At 48.1% G+C, this 26,195-nt stretch overlaps 1 protein-coding gene across 2 annotated transcripts; it reads right to left on the reverse strand.

Annotated features, from left to right (window-relative positions):
* On the reverse strand, window positions 1–25,959 carry LOC121448364 (NAD kinase). 2 transcript variants are annotated; one of them, XM_041652328.1, is made up of 11 exons: window positions 25,794–25,959; window positions 14,072–14,274; window positions 11,911–11,994; window positions 6,712–6,841; window positions 5,568–5,676; window positions 5,357–5,442; window positions 4,047–4,149; window positions 3,396–3,535; window positions 3,006–3,263; window positions 2,388–2,470; window positions 1–1,612 (listed from the first exon to the last, which is right to left on the reverse strand). In XM_041652328.1, exons 2-11 carry the CDS (start codon window positions 14,242–14,244, stop codon window positions 1,453–1,455), a joined length of 1,326 nt encoding a protein of 441 aa, XP_041508262.1. In that variant the 5' UTR covers window positions 14,245–14,274; window positions 25,794–25,959; the 3' UTR covers window positions 1–1,452. The 2 variants fall into 2 exon arrangements, with proteins under 2 accessions (XP_041508262.1, XP_041508263.1); XM_041652329.1 differs by lacking the exons at window positions 11,911–11,994; window positions 14,072–14,274; window positions 25,794–25,959 and adding an exon at window positions 7,725–8,176.
* Between the last annotated feature and the right edge of the window lie 236 nt (window positions 25,960–26,195).

Below are 26,195 nucleotides of genomic sequence, written 5' to 3' on the forward strand. Positions count from 1 at the left end.
TTATTTTTTTAAACAAGTTTATTTATTGAAAGAATCTGAAAATAGTAATAAGGCCTTCATTAACAATTAACAAATTTTAAGATATTAATATGAAACATTAAGAATTTACGTGAAAACTCCATGTGTTCTAGATCAGTCTGATGGCAGCTGCTTCTAGACTTGTCAACACTTGCTATTTAGATGCGTGACCCATGCAGACCCTGCTCTCCTCTGGACCACACAGAGGCCTGCTGTGCTTACTGTAACAGATGAACAGCACAGATCTTGGGGACAAGCAACCGCAACTTAACAGCACTGATACCAGACCACTCAGGGATCCAGAGGTGCTGAGGTCAACAAGGGCCCGGAGGTCCTGACTTTAACAGCGTGGTCAGCACTAGAGTAGCTGGTGAACCCTTCTGAGCAGCACAGGACAGAAGCCTGAAAGCCAGGCGAAGAATGGGCAGTCTCCCTTCCTCCTCCCGCCAGAAGAGTGGAAGATAACCTAACTGCAGCACCTTGGCTGACCAGTGACTCCACAAACGCTCCAGGGTCTGTGTGGCGTCCACATGTGTTACTTGTGTTACATACATGTGTTGCACAGAGGGCTACATGTGGCTGCTGCTCAGATGCAAACCTAAGACTCTTGTGGAAGGAGGGCAGGCCCACAGCCTGATGTCAATAGTGAGTTGGTCTCAAAACCCTTGTGGCCACTGTGGGAAGAGTGGAAGCACGGAGCCCTGTCCCGGACACAATGTAAACACTGGATGACAGGCAGTCCCCTCTAAATCTTCACAAAGTGTGTACAAGAAAATATGTACATAATCACTTCAGAAAGTTTAAAATAATCTCTAAAAAGTGTACACAGGATTTAAAATGTCTCGGGAGCTGCTGCCCTGCGATATGAGGAATGTGACGTTGCTGGATGGCTGTGCAAAGTGTGGCCTCTGCTCTGGGAGGAGTCAGAGGCCTTGGGCCAGACTGAAGAGGTACCTAGCCATCACATGCCTTGCCAACCCATAGCAAAGCTGCCAGGTGACCCCGAGAGTTGCAGGGGAAAGGTGCAGTCCCTGGGGAAAAGCACTGCAGCTAAAGGAAGATTTCTGGCTGAGACATTTATTTCAATATCAAAGGGAAGATCAATTCATTCTGACCCCCTCAGAATTTCAACAGACTGATTTATGGGAATTCCTGACCTGGGATCTCAGGGGGCCCATGGGAGAGATGTAGGACACCCAGCTCAGTTCTCATTTTGCTTCTTTAGAAATGAAAAAGAGGTTTAAAAACATTAAAAAGCTGATCTCTTCTTCAAAAGGCAGACCCAAGCTCTCCCAGCAAGGCAGGCAGGACACAGAGATCCTGGACAGCCATGTGGTTGGTCAAGGCCAGGTCGGCCAGAAGGCCAGCAGGAGAGCCAGAGAAGGAAGGCCCCCAAGGGCTTGAAGGCTCAGGTCAGAGGCTGGCAAGTGAGGCCTAGCTGTCCTCCTCGTCCTGGTCCTCATCCTCCGGGAAGTGAGCTTGCTTCTTCCGAACATTCCAGTGCAGACACTGGGCAAGGCTCTCAAACCAGTCACTCACAGGGTCACACACACAGATAGAGGGCAGCGGGTAGCAGGAGGTGGTGATGCTGATGCTTTGAAGGAAAGAGAAATACGTCTGTGTAAGCTGGGTGCCTTTTCAAGTAACAAACTACTCTCCCTAGGTCAAGGCCCTCTCCCAGGGTCTCACTTTGTCCAAATGGAAGCAGCCACCCTGGATCCTGAGAGGATCAGACAGAGACTCTGTCCCTGTTTTCACCAGGTCTCTGGCTCCCAGGGGTCCAGGCAACTTCTGAGGTGAGGCAGGGTAGGGACTTTAGAATGACCAGGCCAATACATAAGCAGCTCTGCTGGTCCGTCCTAGAGCCTGTGACTGCTGTTGGCAGCACACCCACACATCCAGGAAGAGGAGGGGCTAGCCTGAGTCAGTGCACCGCTATCTGAGGCTATGGACCTCTCATCTGCAGGTGCTGCAGGTCACAGGCAGTGCAACAGCCTTGCCAGAGGTGACTCTCCCTAGATCTAGGCTCAGGCCAGTCCAGTCTCTGTGTATAACAAGAACCAAGGGGCCGGGCGGTGGTGGCGCACGCCTTTAATCCCAGCACTCGGGAGGCAGAGGCAGGCGGATCTCTGTGAGTTCGAGGCCAGCCTGGTCTACAAGAGCTAGTTCCAGGACAGGAACCAAAAGCTACGGAGAAACCCTGTCTCGAAAATCCAAAAAAAAAAAAAAAAAAAAAAAAAAAAAAGAACCAAGGGGCATGGCCTTGCTACAAGCCTACTACACCTACACGTGGTCATGCTTTGTAACAGGGACCAATACCACACGACAGAAAACAAGGTCAGCCCACGCCCAGCACTGCAGCCCCACACCTGTCTCCATGGCGTATTTCCTGCCTCTTCCGTCCATCAAACGACACCCATGCAGTGTTCCTGGCCTCTGGTGACAGCATAATCTAAGGGGTGGAACAGGAACAAAAGTGGGCTCTAGGCATGCAGAGTCCTCCGGAGTTCCTATATGGAACAACTTCAGCCTCACGTCGGTGCTCTAAGACTGGCAGCTACCTCCTAGACATGGTCATTAGAACTCACGCTAGTGACAAACTAGCCTGAGTGGCCTGTGATGAGGTGATAGAAAAATGAGGCTGGGCTGGACACTCAGAGGTCAGCCAGAGACCAGGTCAAAGGTTCTGTGGAGGACACCAATCAGGGGTCTTTCATCACAGAGACACTTTCGTCATTCACTCCCAATGGGGCCCATCCCTACTACTTGCAACTGAGAGCCTTGCAATGGAGGGCTGGCCAGCTCTCTGTGCCACCAGAGACCATGGACAGTTGCAAAGCTAGCTGAGAGGCAGGACTCCCATCTGAAGGTGCTGGGAGTGGCATTGTCTTTTGGAGGTGGCAGGTGCTGAGGGAGTGACAATTGCTTTTTGCTGGCTCAGGGTCAAGACTCTCAGACCAGAGGAGATACAGGGAGATTGCTCTGACCTTCAGCTCAACCCCTGCTGGGACCACGATGGGCCGGAATGACAGCGAGTGGGGGCAGATGGGCGTAACCATGATGGCCGGCACATTGGGGTGGACCATGGAAGCCCCGGCTGCAGCTGCATATGCTGTGCTGCCCGTCGGGGTGGACACGATCACGCCATCGCCCTGCACAGTGGTGATGAGGTGTCCGTCCAGGTAGACATCTACGTTCGATAGGTATGAGGAGGGGCCTCTGTCGATCACCACTTCATTCAAGACCTGGAAGAGATGGCAAGGCCATGGCACTACCATAAGCACTTACGGTGCACCCGCAGTTTCTTATCCTAGTGTCAGGGATCCCAGCCCGAGTGCACCCCACCCTGATCCCTTGCTGGGGACGTCTCCACAGACCTGGTACTGCATGGCCTGCTTTCCGCCCTCTGGGTCCAGGCCGTTCTCACTGAGGCCATTATGGATGGCTCTCTTCTTGTCTCTGGGCTCTTTCACCACCCTGACCTTCAGCCGGCTCCTCAGGATGACTGCGGCATTCCCTGGGGTCAGCAGGATCCAGCTCAGGGAGGCTGGGACCCTTCACCTTTCTGTTCTACGCCAGTGACCTCAGTGCATTCCACCAAAGCCACCCTGAGCAGCCATGTGCTGCCAGATTTCCCACTTTAGTAAGGAGTGTTTGAAATATCTGAAATTTAGAAATCTCTAAATCTTGAAACTACATCATTAAATAACAAATATGAAAAAAACAAAACAAAAAAAACCAAGGGGGTTGGAGACATGGCTCAGTGGTTAAGAGCACTGGTTGCTTTTAAAGAAGACCCAGTTTCAATTCCCAGCTCTCACATGGTGGATCACAACCATCTGTAACTCCAGTCCCAGAGGATCCCACACCTCCATGGGCACAAGGCATACATGTGGTACATAGATATACTTGCAGGCAAAATACTTATACACATAAAATTAAAAAATAAAAACAGCAGCAACAAAAACATAACCAAGGAGGAGGTAAACCCTGAGCTGTTTTGAGAGATCCAGAACATTCCAACTTACCCTCTATCACCTGATTCACTTGGGATTGGAAGTTCTCAAAGTTGAATGGGGTCAGGAAGCCCAGGGAGCCAAGGTGGAAGGCCATAACAGGAGGCACACTGCCCTGTGGGTGAGGAGACCAGGTGGCATTGCTGGGCTACCCAGGAAACACCAAACTGCCGATAGCTGTGGACCCTGGGGATGGGTAGGCATGAGCAAGGCAAGAGGTAGAAGAGCCAGAACAGGGCAGGATGGTGCCATCTCCCCAAGAAGTGAGAACAAGGTGGGAAGGGCCAAAAAGAAACAAAAGTAACAAGCCCAGACCAGCTCACTGGTCACATAGGAAAGATGTGGCCAGCACCAGATACAAGATGTGGCTACAGAAATACAAAGGCTAGAAGGTAGGCAGACTTGGCAGAGACCTGGTGGATGGGAGAAGAAAAATGGAGATTGTTTAGGCCCCATCTGAATACAAACGGGGCTGAGCAAAAACCCCGTTCAAGTACAAGTTGTCTGCAGTCTGTGGCCAGAAACTTCTGCAGCAAAGCACAGATGACAACTTGCTGGGAGAACCCCAGTCCCCACTTCCACCCCCAGCTCGATGGGCTCTGCCCTGGCAGCCCACTAGGGTACCGAATGCCTACTCTTCTAGCACACCATGGGCCAGCTCCTACCTTGCTGAGGGTGAGACCAGAGAAGTTCCAATGTCTCCTTGCTGCCCTTACCAGCCTGGGACTTTGGCTTCCAGACTAGTTCCTCAGTGCCAGGTTTCTCCCAGAGGGTCTGCTCTGTGGCCACGTGGTCACCCTTCAGGGAGTCTCCCCACCCTACTGTTCTCCCCCTCCTTGGCCAGCCCAGCACTGTCAGAGCATGTCCATTCATCTCTAGTCACCCCAGGAGACTAGTTACCTGCAAACTTGCTTTACTGCCAATAATTGGGCTGAAAAAAAAACTTCTACCTCCTTAGAGCAGTGGTTTTCAACCTTCCTAATGCTGCAACCCTTTAATACAATTCCTTATATTGTGGTGACCCCAAACATAAAATTATTTTTGTTGATACTTTATAACTGTAATTTTGCTACTGTTATAAATGTTACTGTAAATATCTGTGTGTTTTTTGATGGTCATAGGTAACCCCTGTGAAAGAGTTGTTTGACCCCAAAGGGGTTGTGAGCCACAGGTGAGAACCACTGCCTTAAAGTAAGAACACTAAGAAGCTTGTGGCTTCTAGTATGAAGCTGTGTGATAAAGAGTAAGGGGACTCACATTCTGAAAACACCTCCTCACATTGTACCCAAACAATGCATCAGTACCCTGAAACATAGCCTTACCTGGAAAAGAGAGGAGGCATAGAGCAGGGTACCATCTCCTCCGAGGCAGATGATGAAGTCTATCTGGTTGGAAATGTCGTCATAATCTAGAGAGCAGACACAAATCTTGGGAACTGTTGTCATACAGAGCCCTAGTGCCCAAGCATGCAGATGCCAACAAAGGCAGAATGCTCATGGCTTCTGCCAACTGAGAGAGGTCGAGAGAGCACACCTTCACGGAAAGTGCAGAACTTCTTCTTCACTGGTCCAAAGCTTTCATCACTCACTATAGCAGGGTCTTCCAGCACTTTCTTTTCCACATACACGATCATGTTGTTCTCCTGGAAGTAAAGTATACACGGGAGCCCCCACACAGCCCTCAGTAGCCCAGCCCAGGTCATGCTGGCTTTTCCACATTGGGTCAGGGGGGGAAAAGCTATTTCCTTAGCTAGCAAGTCATTTCCAGCCTGCTCACTTCGTTGCTATGTAGCCAGAAACTCTGACTCATGACATCATCGAAGCTTCTTCCCAAATAGGTACTTTCTAACCTAGTGGCTCAGGAACCAGACAGCTATGCCACGATTTGGATGTGTCCCCCAAGTCATCTACTGAAAAGCAACATGATTTTGAGGTGTTGGGGTGATGAGGAGTGAGCCCATCATGGTAGAGCCACACCACTACATTCTGACATTCTGATGGTTTCACAGGAAGGGGAAAGGGCAGAAGATGTGTACACACACAACAGGAACACACCACCTCCTTCCATATGCTGTCCTATCCCTTTGGGCTCTGCAAGGAAGACGGCGAGCATCAACTGTGGCCCTGGACTTTGCTTCTCCAGAATCACAAGCTAAAACTCACCCAGACTGGGAGCTGTATTGCAGGCAACACGAAAGGGACTCAGGTGAGGGTTAACTGCTACAGCATGACTTAGGAGGGTTGAGGTTAGGAGAGCTAGCATTGCTAGTATCTTAGAAGTGGGGTAGCCAAGAGGTGGTGGTGCACAGGCCTTTAATCCCAGCACGTGGGGGGGGGGGGGATCTCTGTGAGTTCAAGGCCAATCTGGTTTACAAAGTGAGTTGTAGTAAGGTCAAGGCTACACAGGGCTACACAGAAAATTCCAGTGTTGGAAAACAACAACCCCAAACAAAAAACAAAAAAAGGAACTGGGGCAATGCCCTGGGGCAAGTTCCTCATAAACACGGTATTACAAGGCTCTCAGGAGATGCAGCTCCTCCACCCTGAGTTTCCCAGCGTCCAGCACTGTGGGCTAGTAAGAACTTTTAAGAATGCTTCAGACAGCTAAGGAAGAGACAACCCTGGACAAGTCTCCTCCCCGACTCACCCCGAGCACAGCCCTAACCTGCTGGCCTTACCTCCATGAGGTACATGCAGAGCTCTTTGAAGGGCTGCAGTAGGCTGGCGTCTCGGATCTTTTTGATGACAAGCACACTCTTGGGAGACTTGTTCCATGTCAACCGCTGGCTTGCGGGGTCCTGGATGTGCCTTTAGGGAGAGAAGAGAGCTCATACCAGCAGTCATCCTTTCCTTGAGGAAAGAAGCAGGCAATTTGGAAAAATAAAAATAAGTACACCAAGAACTAGTTAAAATGCACTGCCAACTTGTGTGCACAGAATCAGCACCAGACCCCTCCAGGGTTGGCCACTAGCCATCCTGCAGCCTGGAGCCAGAGCAACCATGCTTGAAGACCCCTTGCCCAGCTACTGCCCACATGGCTTTGCTTAAATCCCCTTGGGCACCCTGCTGGCCAACTGTACCTGTAATCACCGTCATGGGCCAAATCACACATGCTGTGTTCATTTCCTTCTGACACTCCCCGGTGGGAACAGGGGCAGCACAGAAGAGCAGAGGAAAAAGCCTAAGCTGTCTGTCAGTCCAGTGAGAACACCAGCTCCTCTGTCCTGGGGTCTACTGTGGATGGTTTCCAGTCCCAGGACCCTTAGTGTGTGTGTTTCCTTCTATGTGCATGGACGGCCTATGGCCTACTACCTCTCGATGCCATAAACTTGGCTGGCTCTTAATTATTAACTTATTTCTCTATTCATTTATCTATTGAGACAAGTTCTTACTATGTAGCCTTGACTTGCTTGGAACTCATTATATAAGATCAGGCTGGCCTTGAAATCATAGAGATCTACCTGCCTTTGCCTCCAGAGTGCTGGAAATAAAGGCACAACCTGGTACCATGCTTGGCCTGGTAATCTTACTTCTGAAACACCATTTTCCCTATCCAACACTATTTCTCCCAATTAAAAAAGGCTCCATATATGGCAGTCTATGAAAACCCACTACCAACTTTTGAAATTATAACACAAACTACTAAAGACAGGTCAGAAAATGACCATGGAACCCTGGTCACAGCACTCACCTGTTTCTGGCATTTCTGGGAGGGGAGGGGCCGCTCATAGCCACCTCTCACTCACCATCTGCCTGTAGCGCTCACGACTCCTGAGGCGGTCTCCACCTTCCAGGAGACAGCAGGCATGTCCCCAGCATTTCAGTGCTACAAGCAGACACACACAGAGCCCTGCCTGGCTACCATGCTCCTACTTGTGTGTTACACTGTAGGTCTAATTTTTGTATCTTCAAAACTGAAAGCCAAATGTAAAAGCCTCGTCACAGGTCCTACAGAAGTGTTCTCTAAACTGAGAAAATCAAATAAATAAAATGCAGACTTCCTTCTGAATATATGACCATTTTGCTTAACCATCTACTTTAAAAATGAACAAAACAGGAGGTTAACTTTAAGAGCAAAGAGGGCCAGCCTGAGCTCCCTGCTCTTAGGGGAGGACCAGGACCACCTGCCTAGCAGGCCTCTGGCAGCCACAGCTTCCTGACTGCTTAGGGAACTGGGAGCTTGGAACTGGCAGGGCCCGCCTACAGGGAGGAGTTCTCAGGCTGGCTGCAGGTGAAAGGGCTACAGGTGAAAGGCAACCACTTCCTGAATTCTGGGCTCCAGAGAATTTGAGTGATCACAACCCTCTGCCTCACCAGAGCTCCAAGTCCCCACCCTCCACCCTGCCCTGCCCATGTGTGTGTCATGGCTGCCCCAGGTAGGCTCAGCCCACAACTTTCAGCCCAAAAGCTCAGAAGGGTTCAGCATGCACCACCAGCATTAGTATATACAAGTCAAGATGCCAAGCCCTCCCTGTGACCACAAACCAGTTCCTCAACTTCCTATTGGGTCACCTGAAGGGGAATGCTGGCCATTCTAGGCAGCCTGAACTTCAGGTGCCATGTGGAGCCGACAGGCCATGGCCTGTCAGAACCAGCTCTGGATGAGCTGCCGCAGCAGCCAGGGATGCGTGACCACTGTGCCCAACTAACAGCGGCTGAGAGTCTCACCCACCCACAGGGAAACACGGCCTCTGAAAAGTTCTCAGGATGAGCTCTAGGCTATCTTGGGAATATCTGGGAAACATATGAAGTCCTCATTCTTACAACACAGGTACTACTGCCCTACATTTACACGTGGAACGTTACAGAGACACAGGTGACAGAACTATGTACCCCAGAGCCCAGCAAATGACTGTAGGCAGGTGAGTGCCTGTTCTAAAACCCACCCTTGAACTTAGCTTGGAGGCCACTCTGTGTCTTGGTCTAAGTAACTGATAATCTAAGTAAAACTGGCTGTGAGGGGCTGGAGAGATAGCTCAGCAGTTAATGTTCCCCGGCTGTGCTGGCATACACCTTGAATTCTAGCACTGGGAGGCAGAGACAGTTGAAACTGAGTTTGAGGCCAGACTGTTCTCTAGAGGAAGTCTCAGGACAGCGAATGGCACACACTGTTCCTGCAGAGGACTTGTATTTGGTTCCCAGAACCAACATCTATTATATATTACATATATTATATATTACAACTGCCTGTAACTCTAGTTCCAAGGGTTCCAAAATCCTCTTCGGGCCTCCACAGGAAGCTGCATACATAGGATGAAGCAGACACACTCACAGGCACACACACACACATACACACACATATATAAGGTGAAGCAGACACACTCAGGCACACATATATATAATATATATATTATACATAAGGTGAAGCAGACACACCCAGGCACATATATATATATATATAAATTATACAAAAAACTAGCTGTTGGAAAGGCTTAAGTAAGGGGCGAGTGTCAGGCTGTGCAGGAAGTAGCTGAAAGCAGCTGGTACTGGGCAAACACAAGAGACCAGGAGGACACTGGGAGGTGGTGGGCAGGCACGAGGGGCCAGGAGCAAGGGGGCAGAGGGCAGGGAGCGTGCCCAGAGCTCTAGGTGGTAGGGAGCTTGGGTGGCCACATGTGGGATAGACAGTGAGGTCACAGTAGACGTTAGGAGACTGTGGTGTTGGTGTGATTATAATTGCTGGATGTACGGATAGGGAGTATACAACATGTCAGCATCCCTTCCTTCCCGTGACATATATTTAGCAGTAGCAATAACTCGTAATTCTGCTCTGTGAACATACGGGCACTGGAAATTTTTGTCTCAAAAGCACTAATACTAGCATCCCTCCAGAACAGCATCAGTACTAAGTTACACTAACCCTGCAGTTCCTTGGACGGCCTGGAGGTGGCAGAACAGGCAACAGCGCTGTCATCTCTGAAAGGAAGCTTAGACCAGAGGTTCTCAGCCTGAAGGTCTGAACCTCTTTGGGGGTCGCATATTCTTGGGGGCCAGATATTCTGCATATCAGATATTTACATTACGATTCATAACAGTAGCAAAAATACAGTTATGAAGTAGCAATGAAATGATTTTATGACTGGAAATCACCACAACATGAGGAAGGTTGAAGAACACAGCACAGGCATGTGTATTCTGAGGGGAAACCAGCCCCATTGTACATCACTAGCCCCATCTACAACACCTGCCTATGGAACAAGAACAAACGTGCAGCGTCTCCATTTCACACACTCAGGCTAATGTTTACCCAACAAGTCCCAGCACACCACCCAGACTTGTGGCCCTTTCACACATCCTTTGAAGGAACAGATTCCAGATGTACAAATCACAAAGGTCTCTGAATGAGGAGCAGTGAGGGCCAAACAAAAACAAAAGTCATGAAATAAAATTCTAATTCTTCTTCCTATTATTATTATTATTATTATTATTATTATTATTTTGGAGACAGGGTTTCTCTGTATAGTCCTGGAACTCACTCACTAGATCAGGCTGGGCCTGAACTCACAGAGATCTGCCTGCATCTGTCTCCAGAGTGCTGGGATTACTGATTGATTGATCGATTGTGTGTGTGTGTGTGTGTGTGTGTGTGTATCACAAAGAGTACAGAAGTAGGAAGACAATCTTTTCTCTTTCTACCATGTGAATTTTGGAGCTTGAACTCACGTTGTCCGTCTTGACAACAGGTACCTTTACTCACAGAGCTACCGCTGGCCCAGACATTCTAATCATTTGTTGTTGCTTGCTTTTTGTTTGTTTTTGTTTTTTGAGACACGGTTTCTCTGTGGGACAGTCCTGGTTGCTAGCTGTCCTGGAACTCACTCTGTAGACCAGGTTGGCCTTCAACTCACAGAGATCTGCCTGCCTCTGCCTCCAAGTGCTGGGATTAAAGGTGTGAGCAACTGCTACCCGGAGCTTGCGTATTTTTTTGAGACAGGTTTCTCTGCGTAGCCCTGGCTGTCCTGAAATTTGCTCGGTAGACCAGGCTGATGTCAAACTTGAGATTCGCCTGCCTCTGCTAGGAAGGCATGCACTACCACTACCTGGCTAACATTCTAAATTTTTAAAAATACAAAGCAGTAGTATCAACCCATTTCAGGGATTTTTCTTTTTTCTGTACCTTGTGACAAAACACAACTAGACACTGTGCAGAATACAGTGACAACACACTCGCTCTTTGAGCTGACAGCAATGACGAGACACATAACTGCTGTGAGAGCTGTGAAGGGCGCTGGATGAGACGTAGCTCAGCGGCAGAGTGCATGCCTGGCACAGGTAAGGCCTGTGTTCCACCTGGAGCATGGCAAACCCACCCTTCAAACACATGCACCAACAGGAGAGACAACTTTCCAGCAACTAAAATCAGGTCAAAAAAGAAAGAAAATTTACATTTCTAGTTGTGGAACAATGAAAGGAGAAACCCCTGTGTTAGAACGGATTCTCACAACTATCTCACACTGATCCCATGCAATCTGTGCAGGACAGGCACAGGAAGGAACCTGGCATCCATGGTTACAGTCCTCAGTTCCCCAACACTTTTCTCTTTCTCCCTGGTTTGTTTATTTGTTCTTGTTTTTCAGATGGGGTCTGACTCTGTGATTCAGGCTGGCATTTTACTAACAGCTCAGGCTGGCTTGGAACTGGAGATCCTTCTGTCTCAAACTGAGTGCCAGGTTACAGGTGTGTTGCCCTTTGCCTCTGAAAGCCATGGGAGAGAAATCACCAGCTGAGCTTCTCCACTTAGGCATCTCTGAATACAGAAAGTTTCTGAAAGACACCTGCTTGACTTTTGTTTTAAACAACTCAGAACCCCACACAGGGCAATCCCATGATAATCACCAGGACCCCCCCACACCCCCTGCCAAGTCTGGTTAACTTACATGATGGTCTGGGGGTTCTGTAGCACGCAGGCCTTTGGTCCAAACGTGGTCACTGGGCATGGCCCATGGAGAGAGCGGGTCCTCCTGTGGAGCACAGTGGGGGCTAATGTCAAAGTAGGAGGGGACAGGCAGCAAGACAGACATGGGCTGTGTCAGGCCCTGTCAAAGTCCAAGAAACCCAAATGACATTAGCTCCATCAGCCACAGCATTCACATGGCAGGCCCAGAAGATCCTGCCCTGGTCCAGGATGCTATGTCAGAGCTTGCTGCTGCTCAGGTTCCCATGGCAGTAACGAGACATGGAAGCTGACCTGGACAAGCTCCTGTGGACACTGATCCCAAATTAAAGAAGGCACAAGTCTAGTAAGGGACTGGCATGAGCCTCTCAGCAGGTCTGTGGGCTATAATCGGGAGTCAAAACCAGGCGCCACCCTCAATAATCTAGATGAACATTCTAGCAGAAGTATTTGCTCTAGAGCACATGTGTCTACAACATAGATACTAATTGAGCAACCAGCCTTCCCTCCTGAAAAGTGGCCCAGCCAGTTAAGCACGCAAACATGGGTTCACTGTGCCTGCCACAGCCAAGGACAGCAGCAGTCAGGGCTCCCTATGCTTCTGGGGGATCAGCACAAAGACCGAAACAGTATGGAGATTTCTCTTCTTGGGACACTGCACTCAGGTCTTGGGGTCTCACCAACCCTTCACAGCCCAAAGAGAACAACACTGAGTAACAAGAGCCGTCTCCAAACTCGCTTTCCCCTTCAGCTGCCTCCGTATCCACAAAACCTTCCAGTCTGATGACGCAGATAAAAGGTTGCTCTGTTTCTGGGGGATGGGCCACGTCCAGGGTCATGGAGCCTGGCCAGACTAGACAGCTGACTCCTGGAGAGGAGTCGATTGGTTGCTGAAGACCTTTCTGGACTAAATAGGAGCTAGGGTTTTACATAAAGCCTTTCCCCTTTTATCCTCCTTTTTTCAAGTACGGCCTCCCTCTATAGCCCAGGCTGGCCTTAAACTCATGATCTTCCTGCCTCAGCCTTTTAAGTGCTAAGATTGCAAGTGTGAATCATCAAGCCTCGGTTATTTATATAAGCCTTTAAAAAGTTATGCAGAATATCACAAATATCAACTTTTATAGGAACTTAAAGGCTACCAGGCAGGAAATTAAGGGCTTGCAAAAGACAGGAGTCAGCACTAGCAGTCCATCTATCCTCCTTGAAGGACAGACTGCATGGGTAAACTTGTTTGTCCCCACACTGCCCGAGGGCATTAGCCACCAGCGACAGAAGCTGCCCTGACCTATGGTCACTTTCACAGGCTCAACATTCCTGGAATAAAAAAATGCTATGCCAAAACCCACACAAACCAGAAACTAAGGCAATTCTGCCCAAACCTGGCTGGGTACAAACACAGTGGAGAAGGAACAGGCAACACAGGGCACCGTGATCAGCTGTGCACCCAGAGCAAAGGTGCTGGCCACCTGGCCTCTGCTGGAGCCATCGCTCACAGGAAGAACTTTCTATATAGAAGCTGAAGCAGCTCCTTGTCCCTCCACTGCTGCAGGAGCTCTGAGAGATCATCTTTCTCACAGAAAAGACGCCATGACGTTAAAGTGGCTCCTCACTAGAAAGCCTGCTTGCACAGCTCACAGGTCTCTGGCAAGCTCCATAACACGGTTATTGTCACCATGAGTGAAAACACCTCCTGATGTCAGTGGAACCCATGTTTGTCAGGTGATCTTCCTTCCCTTGAGGCTTTATGCCGCAGCAGAGGAAGGCAGCGCCCCATGACCTGCCCATGAGACCCGAGGGCCCTGGTCGCAGCGGCGCCCCTGCTCCAGCAGCACCTAAGTCTTTTACTGAGCATGACCAGGACTTCTCTCAGCTCACCCTCAAGTCAGCATGACTCTGGATGGGTGGTTCTGTGCTGAGGCAGAAAAGAAAACACAGTGCAGCCTATACTTGGCACATATTAGCTGGTAACAAGTGCCCAGCATAAATCTCCCTCTAAGGTCAACACTGCTTGGGCAGTGCCCAGCCCCACCCTATGGACAAAACTCACATTAAGCAATGCTGATTCACACTGACACAGGCCGTGTCCTGTCAGGATCTAACATGTCCCATCACAGCAAGAGAGGAGAGGGGACTCCTGGTCCTACCTGAATTCCTTGGTGCTGCCCAGGGCAGGCGAGGCTGATAGGCTTCGAGACTTGGCCCGGCCCCTGATAGGATGGTTGTAGCTCCAGGTCTCATCCCCATGACAAGCTGAGCAGTGGTAGGAGGCTGAGTCAGGGCTCAACTCCTTACTCACACTCATCTTCTCTTGTTCCATTTCCACAGTCGATGGAGAAAACACTGACGCCTTCATTGATAAAATAAAGAAAGTCAATGCACGTGAGCAGCATCCAAGGAAAGGTAGGATGTGGTTATCTGAACCACTGTGGTTACCTGCCAAGGCTCCCAGGGACCCTCAGGACATTCCCTGTGGAGGAGTGGGTGGGGGGGGGTGGGGGAGGGCTTGAGGCCCCTCCCTTCCCTGAAGGTATAAGCAGCAAACACTGCTGGGAAAAGACTCTACTGATACAGCTGAGTCACCCAGGCTCCTGTAAGTAACCTCAGTAAATTCACTGCTGGACTTGGGACTTTTCTATCTGGATCACAGCCTCCCTAAGGAAAGTCATGTGCAACAGCACAGAAACTGCCAGGTTTCCATTTTCCAAAGTTCTTCAAAATATGCTACCTTTGCCCTAGAGTTAAGAACTCAGAACCCTTGGCATTTATCCTCAGTGCGAGAGACTGCATCCAGGGCCGCACGTTCCAGCTAAGTGTTCTGTGACTACCATGTGTCTTCAACCCTCACTGGTGTTTCTGAATCCATCTGAAGATAGCGGAGAGTGAGGACAAAATAACCAAGACAGTTGTAGAGTTGTAGGGTTTCCATCACAAGCTAGCTAAAAGGGTCCCTGGAAGGGTGGACACAGCACCACATAGCAGCCCTTGTGGTGTGGATAGCAGCATAGAAACATGTTTCAGTCCCTAACAGCTGAAGAAAAGCAGGAATGCACCGGGCTGCACCCCTAAAAAGTCTAGGGTCAGTCCAGTAACAATCAAAGTCATCAGAACTCAACTGTGACAATCCTCAAAGGAAGCTTCACATCCCAAATGTCATGAAGGTACACAGTTCTGATGCCATGGCTCAGGAAAATCAGGAAGACAGAGGAAGCAAAAAGGTCCCTCTCCTCCTGGAGTTTTGACACATTTTCCCAGCCTGCTTGGGGTCAAAGCCAGCATGGGATGCCACATGGGCAGGCAACATCCAGATGGTGAAACCGGGCAAACACGAAGTTTATTTACTCCCCTAGAACCAAACTGGATTTTCTGAGGATGAGTGGTGGTGAACAAATAAAAGTGGAAACAGAATCAAAGGAGCTAGCCTGCTGCTGGTGTCGGCGCACGCCTTTAATCCCATCACTTGGGAAGCAGTGGCAATCAGATCTCTGTGAGTCCAGGCCAGCCTGGGCTACAGTTAGACTCCTGTCTCTAAAACAATGCAACAGGGAAGGCTAGGCATGGGAACGAGAGCCCATGAAGCCAGGAGGCGGAGGCAGGAGGATGTCTGAGTCTGAGGTCAGCCTGATCTACAGAGAGACTTCTAGGCCAGCCAAGGGCTGCAAAACAGAGACAACAAAGAAAACCAGCAGAGACAAAGCAGAGCTCTGTGAAGATCCCAGTGCAGACAGGGCTACATTTTATCTGCCTCAGACACAAACTAAACACAAAGAAGAGTGGAGCAGAGTCTGGCGAGAAAGCATAATAAACTAGTTTTGGTAAGTGACTGAAAGAACTGGGCCTTGTTTCTTTTCTGGGGTGGATTTATTGGGCTTGCATATCCATACACAGTTCCCAGCCCATCGCTGAGGGAGGTCATGGTAAAAACCTGTAGAAACCATGAAGAAAATGTGCTCACTGACTTGCTCCAGTGCTCAGCAGCTTCCTTATGTAACACCTAGGAGTACCCAGGGCATGGCCCCACCCACAATGGCTGATGATCATTTGAGACAAGGCTGTGTCAGGTTGATACTAACTAGGATACACCGATAACATTGGGGGGGGGTGGGAGTACTTTTGAGATAGGCCTCATGTAGGCTGACCTCATATATCACTATGGTCCCCCCCAACCCGAGACAGGGTTCCTCTGTTTTTTTTTTAATATTTATTTATTTATTTATTTATTATGTATACAATATTCTGTCTGTGCATATGCCTGCAGGCCAGAAGAGGGCACCAAACCCCATTACAGATGGTTGTGAGCCACCATGTGGTTGCTGGGAATTGAACTCAGGACCTTTGGAAGAGCAGGCAATGCTCTTAACCTGAGCCATCTCTCCAGCCCCGACAGGGTTCCTCTGTAGCTTTGGAGCCTGTCCTGGAACTAGCTTTGTAGACCAGGCTGGCCTTGAACTCACAGAGATCCACCTGCCTCTGCCTCCTGAGTGCTGGGATTAAAGGTGTGCACTACCACCGCCCGGCAAATTTATTTACTTTTTATGTAAGTAAGGGTTTTTCGAGAGTTTCTCTGTGTAGCCCTGGCTGTCCCAGAACTCTGCCAACCGCCTTGCAGTGCTAGGATTACAGGCATGAGTCACCAAGGCCAGGCTCAGATTTTTAATTTTTTTGTATTTTTTTAAAATATTTATTTATTAAGTATACAATATTCTGTCTGCATATATGCCTGCAGGCGAGAAGAGGGGACCAGATCTCATTACAGATGGTTGTGAGCCACCATGTGGTTGCTGGGAATTGAACTCAGGACCTTCGGAAGAGCAGGCAATGCTCTTAACCGCTGAGCCATCTTGCCAGCCCCTTTAATTATTTTTTTTAATTAGGTGAATATGCTGTGTGTCTGCGTGGTAAATGCACGTCCATGTGGTACATGTGCAGGTGCCTAGAGAAGCCAAGGAGTTGGATTCCCTAGAGCTGTAGTTACAGGTGATTACAAGCTGCCTGATATGGATGCTGGGAACCAAATTCTGGTCCTCTACAAGAGCAGTATTTGCTCTTAACTGCTGAGGCATTTCTTGATATAGGAGATTATAGAGAACCTTCAGAGAGCCTGGCATAGTGTTACATGGCAGAAATCCCAGCACTAAGGAATTAAGGCAGAATAGGAAAATCATGAGTTCAAGATCATGATTTACATAGGAGACTATAAAAACAAAACAAAAAAAACCTCAACCTCCAGAAAGGACTGTGATGAAGGGGACAGTAGCCACAGTGCCATGATTTTAGACACTGTGGTCAACGACAAGCCATACCTACTGCCCTGCCTCAGGAAGCCTGCAATGGGGCAAAACACAAAACAACATAAACATCACAGCTTCGTGCTTAGAACACTGATATAAAAATGTCATGGATAACATCTGCTACAAGCACGCACTCAACATAACCCATCCTTAAAAAGTGAACCCCTGTACAGCAAATACAGAACAGAATATTTGGTGTCAAAAACCAAATATTGCCATCAAAAAAGAGAAGTATCAGGCCTGGTGACAAACACCTTTAATAGAGCTGTCAGGAGGCAGAGGTAGGAGGACCTCTGAGTTTAAGGCCAGTTTAGTCTACATAGAAAAACCCTGTCAAAAGAAAAAAAGGAAGGAAGGAGGGAAGGGAAGGAAGGAGAAAGGAAGACAGTGTAGACCACAGATGAAGTAGTGTGTGATCTAAATGCTTCTCTTTTGCACTAGCAGTACTGGAGACTGAACCCAGGACCTCACTCATGCTAGGCAAATGCTCTCCCACTGAGCTGGTACCCCAAGTTGTTTTACTTTGAGACACAGTCTCTCTGTTACCCACACAGGCCTTGAACTTGTGATCCTCCTTCCTCAGCCTCCAAAGTAGCTGGGATAACAGCTGCACCACCAGGCCCAGCACCTTGCTTGAAGTTATCTCGAAGCCTTAACTACCCTGTGACTGTATCTTGAGAAGGGCCTCTGAAGAAGTGAGTCATGGGGCGGGGCCCTAAAGTCCATCAGTGCCTCCCCCACCACCACAGGGTTTCTCTCTGTACAGGTCTCACTTTGTGTTTGAGCCCAGACTGTTCTACAGAGAGAGTTGCTGGACAGCAAAGGCTACACAGAAAAACATGGTCATAAAACAAAACAAAAAAGAAACCTATAACAGTGGCGCAGGCCTTTAATCTCAGCACTCGGGGGCAGAGGGAGGCAGATCTGTGAGTTCGAGGCCAGCCTGGTCTATAAGAGCTAGTTCCAGCCGGGCGGTGGTGGCGCACGCCTTTAATCCCAGCACTCGGGAGGCTGAGGCAGGCGGATCTCTGTGAGTTCGCCTGGTGTACAAGAGCTAGTTCCAGGACAGGCTCCAAAATCACAGAGAAACCCTGTCTCGAAAAACAAAACAAAACAAAACAAAACAAAAAAAATAAAGAGCTAGTTCCAGGACAGGCTCCAAAGCTACAGAGAAACCCTGTCTCAAAAAAACCAAAACAAAAACAAACTTAAATGCCATATTCTATAGATCTCTGAAGTTTTTGAAGACCACCTGTCTATCTAAAATATTTGTTTGACCTTGAAAACATACCTAACATGACTACAAGTTTGATTGTAATAGGTGACTAATTTCTAACTTACATTTATTTATTATCCTAAAAAGTTTGTAATAATAACTCTCAAGAACTAGAAATTACATTGTATTGTTAAATGAGCTGCATAGGTACAATACCGTAAACAACAGCAGGAACATATGTACATCATGTTCTACAAAATAACCTTAAATTTGTACCAATAGACAAAAATATCTAAAAGTAGGAATATACACAGCATAACAAGAATAACCTCAAAAATGTATCAATATACAAAAATCCATAGCTACCAATGTAAAATATTTAAGACTAGTAGTTACTGTTTTGGTTTAAAAGTAGGTTCAAAAATTGCCGGACAGTGGTGGCGCACGCCTTTAATCCCAGCACTTGGGAGGCTGAGGCAGGCGGATCTCTGTGAGTGTGAGGCCAGCCTGGTCTACAAGAGCTAGTTCCAGGACAGGAACCAAAAGCTACGGAGAAACCCTGTCTCGAAAAACAAAACAAAAAACAAAAAAAGTAGATTCAAAAATCTACCCTTTTATCCTATATCCCTGTTTTCAAAAAAAGTCCCTGCATCTAATCTCCTTCTCGTATGTGTTACGTTAGGGAACCTCAAAACCTCTATGGTCAACTAGTGGCTGGCCCTGCCCTGACTCCAAACAAGCTTTATTTGTCAGAATACAATCAAAACATCACATAAGATCCTTCAAGTAGTGTTAAACAGGTGGATAGCCAGTCAAAAAGACCAAAAACTGAAAACATCTTTTTAAAAAGATTTATCTTGTATATATTTATTAAATATATATTTACTATATATGTGTTTATATATATTATGTATATCGTATTCTGCTGCATGTATGCCTGCCGGCCAGAAGAGGGCACCAGATCTCATTACAGATGGCTGTGCATCACCATGTGGTTTCTGGAAACTGAACTCAGGACCTCTGAAAAGCAGCCAATGCTCTTAACCTCAGCCATCTCTCCAGCCCCTGGACTATCTCCTCTAATCACATACAAACATGAACTCAAAAGAGATGACAGATGTGTACAATCAAACCATTAGAAATGCTAGAGAAAGGGGCTGGAGAGATGGTTCAGAGGTTAAGAGCATTGCCTGCTCTTCCAAAGGTCCTGAGTTCAATTCCCAGCAACCACATGGTGGCTCACAACCATCTGTAATGGGGTCTGATGCCCTCTTCTGGCCTGCAGGCATACACACAGACAGAATATTGTATACATAATAAATAAATATTTAAAAAAAAAAAGAAAAGAAATGCTAGAGAAAAAATCATTACGGCCTTTAAAATCTTTTACTTTGTTTTTAAGAATTAAACCTAGGGCCTTACATTTGCTATGGAGTACTCTGTCACTGAGCTGCTCTCCCAACTTGTGCGTGTGTATACATACACACGTAAATATACACACATACATATATACACATACACATATGAATGTATGTATATTCTTTCATTTATTTAGTTATTTATTTTTTTGAGACAGGGTCTCTCTTTGTAGCCCTGGCTGTCCTGGAACTCACTCTTGTAGTCCAGGCTGTTCCTGAACTCTGAGATCACCTGGCCTACATCTGGCTTCCAAATGCTGGGATTAAAAGTGTGCACCACCAGACCGGCCTTTTTATAACAAACCAGAACAAAACACAACTGGGTCTCATCCTGTGATCCAGGCGTCTTTGACCATGTAATCCTCTGGTCCTCCTGCCCATCTCCCCGGTAACTAGGATTACGGGACTATGTTGCCACACCCATTTTACTTTTTCTAAGGTAGTGTTAAAGAAATGAAAATGTGTGTATAGTGTATAGGAGAGATGGCTCAGAGGTTAAGAGCATTGCCTGCTCTTCCAAAGGTCCTGAGTTCAATTCCCAGCAACCACATGATGGCTCACAACCATCTGTAATGAGGTCCGGTGCCCTCTTCTGGCCTTCAGGCATACACACAGACAGAATATTGTATACCTAATAAATAAATAAATAAATATTTAAAAGAAAATGTGTGTATATACTAACAGATATAGCTTCACTATACAGTTTATCCTCTCTCCTTGGGTTCAGTCCACTCCTGGACTCCCACACTATGAAAGGAGAAAAGCAACTCCTTCGAACTCCACAGACAGGCTGTGCACACCTGAACCCACCCCTGCTCACAAAAGCCATGTAAACAAACATAATTTTAAAAATTAGAAAAGTTGCTCCCTGGTGGAGACCACGAGTTTATGTTGGCCAAGGCCTGTGGGGTTTCTGTGCCCTGTGCTGGCCTTCCTCGCAGTGCCCTATCAGGTCACTACTGGGCAGAGTGGGCGGTTTGTCACAAAAGACTGTGCAGGGGTAAGTGTCTACACGGGATGCGCTGGGCAGTGGCACAAATCCGCTGATGGAGCCTGGGTCCTCCTGCCTGCTCTGCTCTAGTGTTAAAGCCCAAATTCACCCCATCAGCACGGAGCTGAAGACCAGGTGGGGGAAGACAGCATCATAACAGGTGCCACAGGCATCTCTGAAGTTAGGGCTGCAAAGACCCAACACATCACTAACAGAATATGGCACGGCCTTTTCCTGGTCATGAGCATAGACAGATTCTGGTACATTTTGCACCTGGCCTTTGTCCAAGCAGCTGGACAATATGGACTGTTGGGTCTTCCAGGCCCTAGCTGTGAGTTTCCTGGAGACAGAGCTAGACAGAACATGCAGAACACAGGAGACAAGACCATTCTGTCATGCAAACACTTTCAGTGGTTGGACTGTGGTGCCATTTCATGGGGAGAAGACTACGACCCCAGACTGAGGCCAGAAGGAACGTGCAGACGAAGAATTATCAAGAGAACATTGTAACACCCTATTTTGTGTCCACTGGAGTTGGACTGCTAGTTTCTCAAGGCAAAGAGAAAGTGACCACTGCCTGGGCTCTCAGGTTCCTATTCCCTGTTGGAGCCTTTAAAAAAAATTATTAATTTTTATGTAGATGGTATATGGGTATTTTGCCTGCTTGGATGTATGTACCATGTGTGTGCAATTCCTGTAGAGACCAGAAGAGTATTGGATTCTGTGGAACTGCAGCTTACAGGTGTTAGCCACCATGTTAACAGAAGCCAAGGGAAACAAACCTATTTCCTCTCTAAGAGCAACAAGTGCTAGTAACCACTAGTCATTTGTCCCGTGTCTTTTTAAAAACTACACTTGTAAGGTGTGGCGCACGCCTTTAATTCCAGCACTGGGAGGAAGAGGCAGGTGGTTCTCTGTGAGTTCATGGACAACCTGGTCTACATAGTAAGTTGCAGATAGTAAAACACTGTTTAAAAATAATAATTTAGCCGGGCGGTGGTGGCGCACGCCTTTAATCCCAGCACTCGGGAGGCAGAGGCAGGTGGATCTCTGTGAGTTCAAGACCAGCCTGGTCTACAAGAGCTAGTTCCAGGACAGGCTCCAAAACCACAGAGAAACCCTGTCTCGAAAAACCAAAATAATAATAATAATAATAATAATAATAATAATTTAAAAAATGAGGCCAGGTGGTGGTGGAGCACACCTTTAATCCCAGCACCCTGAAGGCAGAGGCAAGCAGATCTCTTTTTTGGTCTACAAAGTGAATTCCAGAACAGCCAGAGCAGTTACACAAAGAAACCCTGTCTTGAAAAAACAAAGTAAGTAAATAAAGAGCCAGGCAATGGTGGCCACACTTTTAATCCCAGAACTATCAGGGCTACACATAGAAACTGTGCCTCAAAAAACTAAACCAAACCAATCAATCAAGCAAACAAGCCAGGTCCAGTGTACAAGTGTACACAGTGAGTTCCATGACAGTCACAGCGATAGAGAGAACTTGTCTCAAAATACAAAATAAATAATTTTAAAAAGAAAGAGAAAGCTCACACGCTGTGGTCTCTATGAAAGTCTGCTTTCTCCATTTATATTGAGGTCCCTGGGACTGAACTCAGGCTATCTGGATTGAACCATCACTCCTTTTCCGCTGCACCCTTTGGTCCTCAACTTCTCTCTAGGTGACTCTCTTCCAAGCAAGGTCTAGAAAGTGAAGTGACAACTACTTCTATGCAAGGTCAGCAGATGCTGAGGCAGCTGGGTCAGGGTTAGGTTAAACCTTTTGGAATTGTTTTGTCTCATTATGTAGCCCTAACAGGCCTAGGAAAAGCACTGGATCACCACAATGAAGTATTCCTAAAGAACCTAAGAAAGTAGCAAGAAAGACATCAAGATGTCAATAAATACACGTACAACGGTCAGGAATACACACGCCAGTCAGCAGGAGAACATAAGACATTTAAGTTGCAAACTTCCAAGTTTGAAGCACTAAATAAAAAGTAAAGCCAGATCTGCTGGTGCACACGTGTTATCCACCCAGGCCTCGGCACACAGGTAGGAAAACTGCAAGCTAGGCCACAAGAGTCAGACGCAAAAGGAAAGAAAAGGAAAATTAGTGAGAGTAATAAGGAAATGTTTAACTTCTTCATTAATATCAAGTTCCATGCTTTTTTTTTTTTTCCGGGACAAGCTTTCTCTATGTAACAGCCCTAGCTGTCCTGGAACTAGCTCTGTAGACCAGGTTGGTCTTAAACTCACAGAGATCCACTCGCCTCTGCCTCCAGAGTGCTAGAATTAAAGGCACCCCCCCCAAGCCCTCCCAAGTTTCATACTTATTATTCACTTGTTTTTGAGACAAGGTGTTGCTATATCGACCAGGTTGACATCACTACTGTGAGTCACACTGTCCAGGTCTTAGTATTTATCTGATATCTACCTCATTTCTACAAATAAACGATAGCCAGGCTAGCAGAGAGGTGGGAGAAGTGTGCTGTTTCTGGAAAGTTCTGAAAAATGAGATCAGAGACCCCATCTGGTGGTGGAACGGTGAGGCTCTACCAACACAGGGCAGACAGGAAGATGGGTCTAGGAGGCTGAGTGGTCAGGTGGTACCACCCCTCTCTACTGCAGAGTGGATGGCACTGGCATATGTTGGTACCACCTCTGTCTTAACCCAAACATCGTTTTTATGAATTTACTAGTTCTCATGCGGTAGCCCCAGGAGCATGGCAACCATGGGTCAGGACATAGGCAAAATGATAAGCAATCATCACGAACAAGGAACACGTTTCTAGGGCTGAAACGTGAAATCTTCAAGAGGGCTGGAGCCATGTGCTAAGTGCTAACAGAGCTAAGAAAGAGGAGCCTGAGACCACAGCCTATCCTCTTGTCCTCCCCAGGCTCCTTCTGGCAGTGTTGAGCTTTCTGCACAGACTTTCTCTTGCTGCTCTACCAGGAAATAGGCAGATCTGAGGTAATAAAGATGCAGATGAATCCACTCCCTTATAATAAGTCACTTGCAATAATATAATAATATAATAAGGGCTGGAGAGATGCCTTAGCAGTTAAGGCACTTGCTGTTCTTCCAGAGAACTTGAATTCCCTTCCCAGAACCCACCTAGAGCAGCTCCCAGGGATCTGACCCCTGCTCCTGCCTCCCAGGCACCTGCACTCAAGTGCACATAACCACATACATGCATACACATGAAAAGAGAAGAAAACTTCAAACAGTAAGACCACCTGAGGCCTGGAAATGTAGCTCAGTTGGAAGATTGCTTGCCTCACACACACAAAGCCCTGGGCTTGATCCCAACATCACATTAAAACAAGAAAAACCCCAACTGGATACAGTTGGCATATGCCTACAGTGCCAGCATGCGGAGGTACACACAGAAGGACAAGAAGTCCAGTCATCCTTGGCTACACAGGGAGTTAGAACCCAGCTTGGAATACATGACGTTATGTCTAAAAACAAATTAAGGATCAGAGACAGCTCATCAGGCAAAGGCACGTACTGCCAAGACCGATGTCTGGAGTTTGATCCATGGAACCCACAGGTGGAAGGAGAAAACCAACTCTTCAAAGTTGCTTCACACATGAGCAGTAGCATGTTCACGTCCATATAAATTTTTAAAAAAAGTAAAGGAAAGCCACTTGTGTCTCTCCATCCTCCAAGTGAAGCCTAGAGTACTGAACTATTAACTTAATCTAAACACTGCTGTTATCTGTTAGTCACTTCTACCCAAAAGGAGGGGTACGTAGAACAGCATCTCTTATGTGTAAGGATCTGGACTGGATCTGTGTGGCATCTCAAACAAGACAAAATGAACAAACAACACCCCTGCCAATTGTTTTAATACATAAATCCACAAAGGAGAAAAGGCAGAAACAATTTGAGATGCCACCTCCAAATGATGTTGTCACCGATGGCTGTCCAGAACACAAGAAGGGGTTGCGTAAGTCACAGTGAAGTGATGGCGGAGGAAAAGCATGCTACAAGGTATTCCAAGGGACAGGAGGTCACTAAAGGCTGAGGAGGGCAATGCTGGGAGGGAAACTGAGGTTCTTGAAGTGTGTCATTCAGCAAGATGCTTAAATTCCTAAGGCAAGGATGCCACCATCAGGCCTGCAAAAACCAACTGTGATCCATGAAGTAAATGAACATAGTTTAGAAAAACATTCGTCTCAAGAGTCAAGCCAAATGCATAAGTTTTGAACTGAAATAGAGATTGTTAGCAAACAAGAAAAGAAAAATAATTTGCTATTCAAAATCAAAGCGAGGAGAAAGCTCTTTGCTTGAGAGGAGAGCTGGTAAGAGGCTGGTTTTTGACCAAGGAAAAACAGACCCTGGGACTGCGATGGGCACGCCCTAGTCCCACAATTAAGAAAGCGGCCAGAGCACAAGTCTGTGAACGTGACATCTGAGTCATGAGAGGCACTCGCCTCTAGGAATTCAGGACTTTGGAATTTTCTGGCAAGTACTGGACAGCAAGTTTAAAATGTGTTTCTGGAGAATTCCACACCCCGATTGTTGTTACGAAACGCCTAACTTCCTACTTTGCACAAGTTTTGGCTTCTGAAGTTTTGTATGCCAAGCCCTCTCCTCCTTGCTAAGGTCCCAGAAAGACCAGGGGAGCTGAGTGGACCGCGGTAGAGCGCGCTCAAGTAGCCAGGGCCAGGAACAGAACGGAGGCCTCCCTAGCTGCTACCGGGACCCGAACCTCTGACTCGTCCCAAGGATTCATCCCCCGGCCGGATCCTCAGATCTGCCCCACAGGCTCGTCCCCGAGACCACGCGTCATCCTGGCCGCAGCCCACATTCGGACGCAGGGAGGCGCGTCAGTGCCACCAGCGTCCGGCCTCGGGCAGGTGGGCAGGGCCGGCGCTGTGACCCGGCCTCCACGGGCCTCCAGCGGCGAGTGACGCTGGGCAGAGGGTGACCCAAGGTCCCGCACTCACCGTCGGCTGCCGCGCACCCGCGTGGACGTCTACATGCTGGGCCGAGCCAGCGGTCCCTGCCGCCCTACTGCTACCTGGCCCTCGGTGACCCAGCCGCCCGCCAACCCATGGCCGCTAGGTCCGAAGTCCGGCACCACCAAGCAGCACTGCGCCGCGGCTGGCAGTGCGCAAGCGCGAGCCACACGCATGCGCTGCAGAGCACGTGGGGAGGTCCGCGCAGCCGCAACTAGAGAGACGGGCGGCCAAACCGCACACGCCCCTGGTAGGCCCGGGACCAGGGCTGCGGGAGAGCGACCTGCAAAGGGAGGGGCGAAGCCAAGAGGAGGCGGGGCCAATGGGAAGGGGGCGGGACCGAGGCAAGGGGGCGGGACGGGGTGGAGGCGGGGCCGAGAGAGGAGGCAG

Source organism: Microtus oregoni, unplaced genomic scaffold, assembly GCF_018167655.1.
Source record: "Microtus oregoni isolate MIOR12 unplaced genomic scaffold, Mior012 000005F_ref0000423, whole genome shotgun sequence".
Lineage (NCBI taxonomy): Eukaryota > Metazoa > Chordata > Mammalia > Rodentia > Cricetidae > Microtus > Microtus oregoni.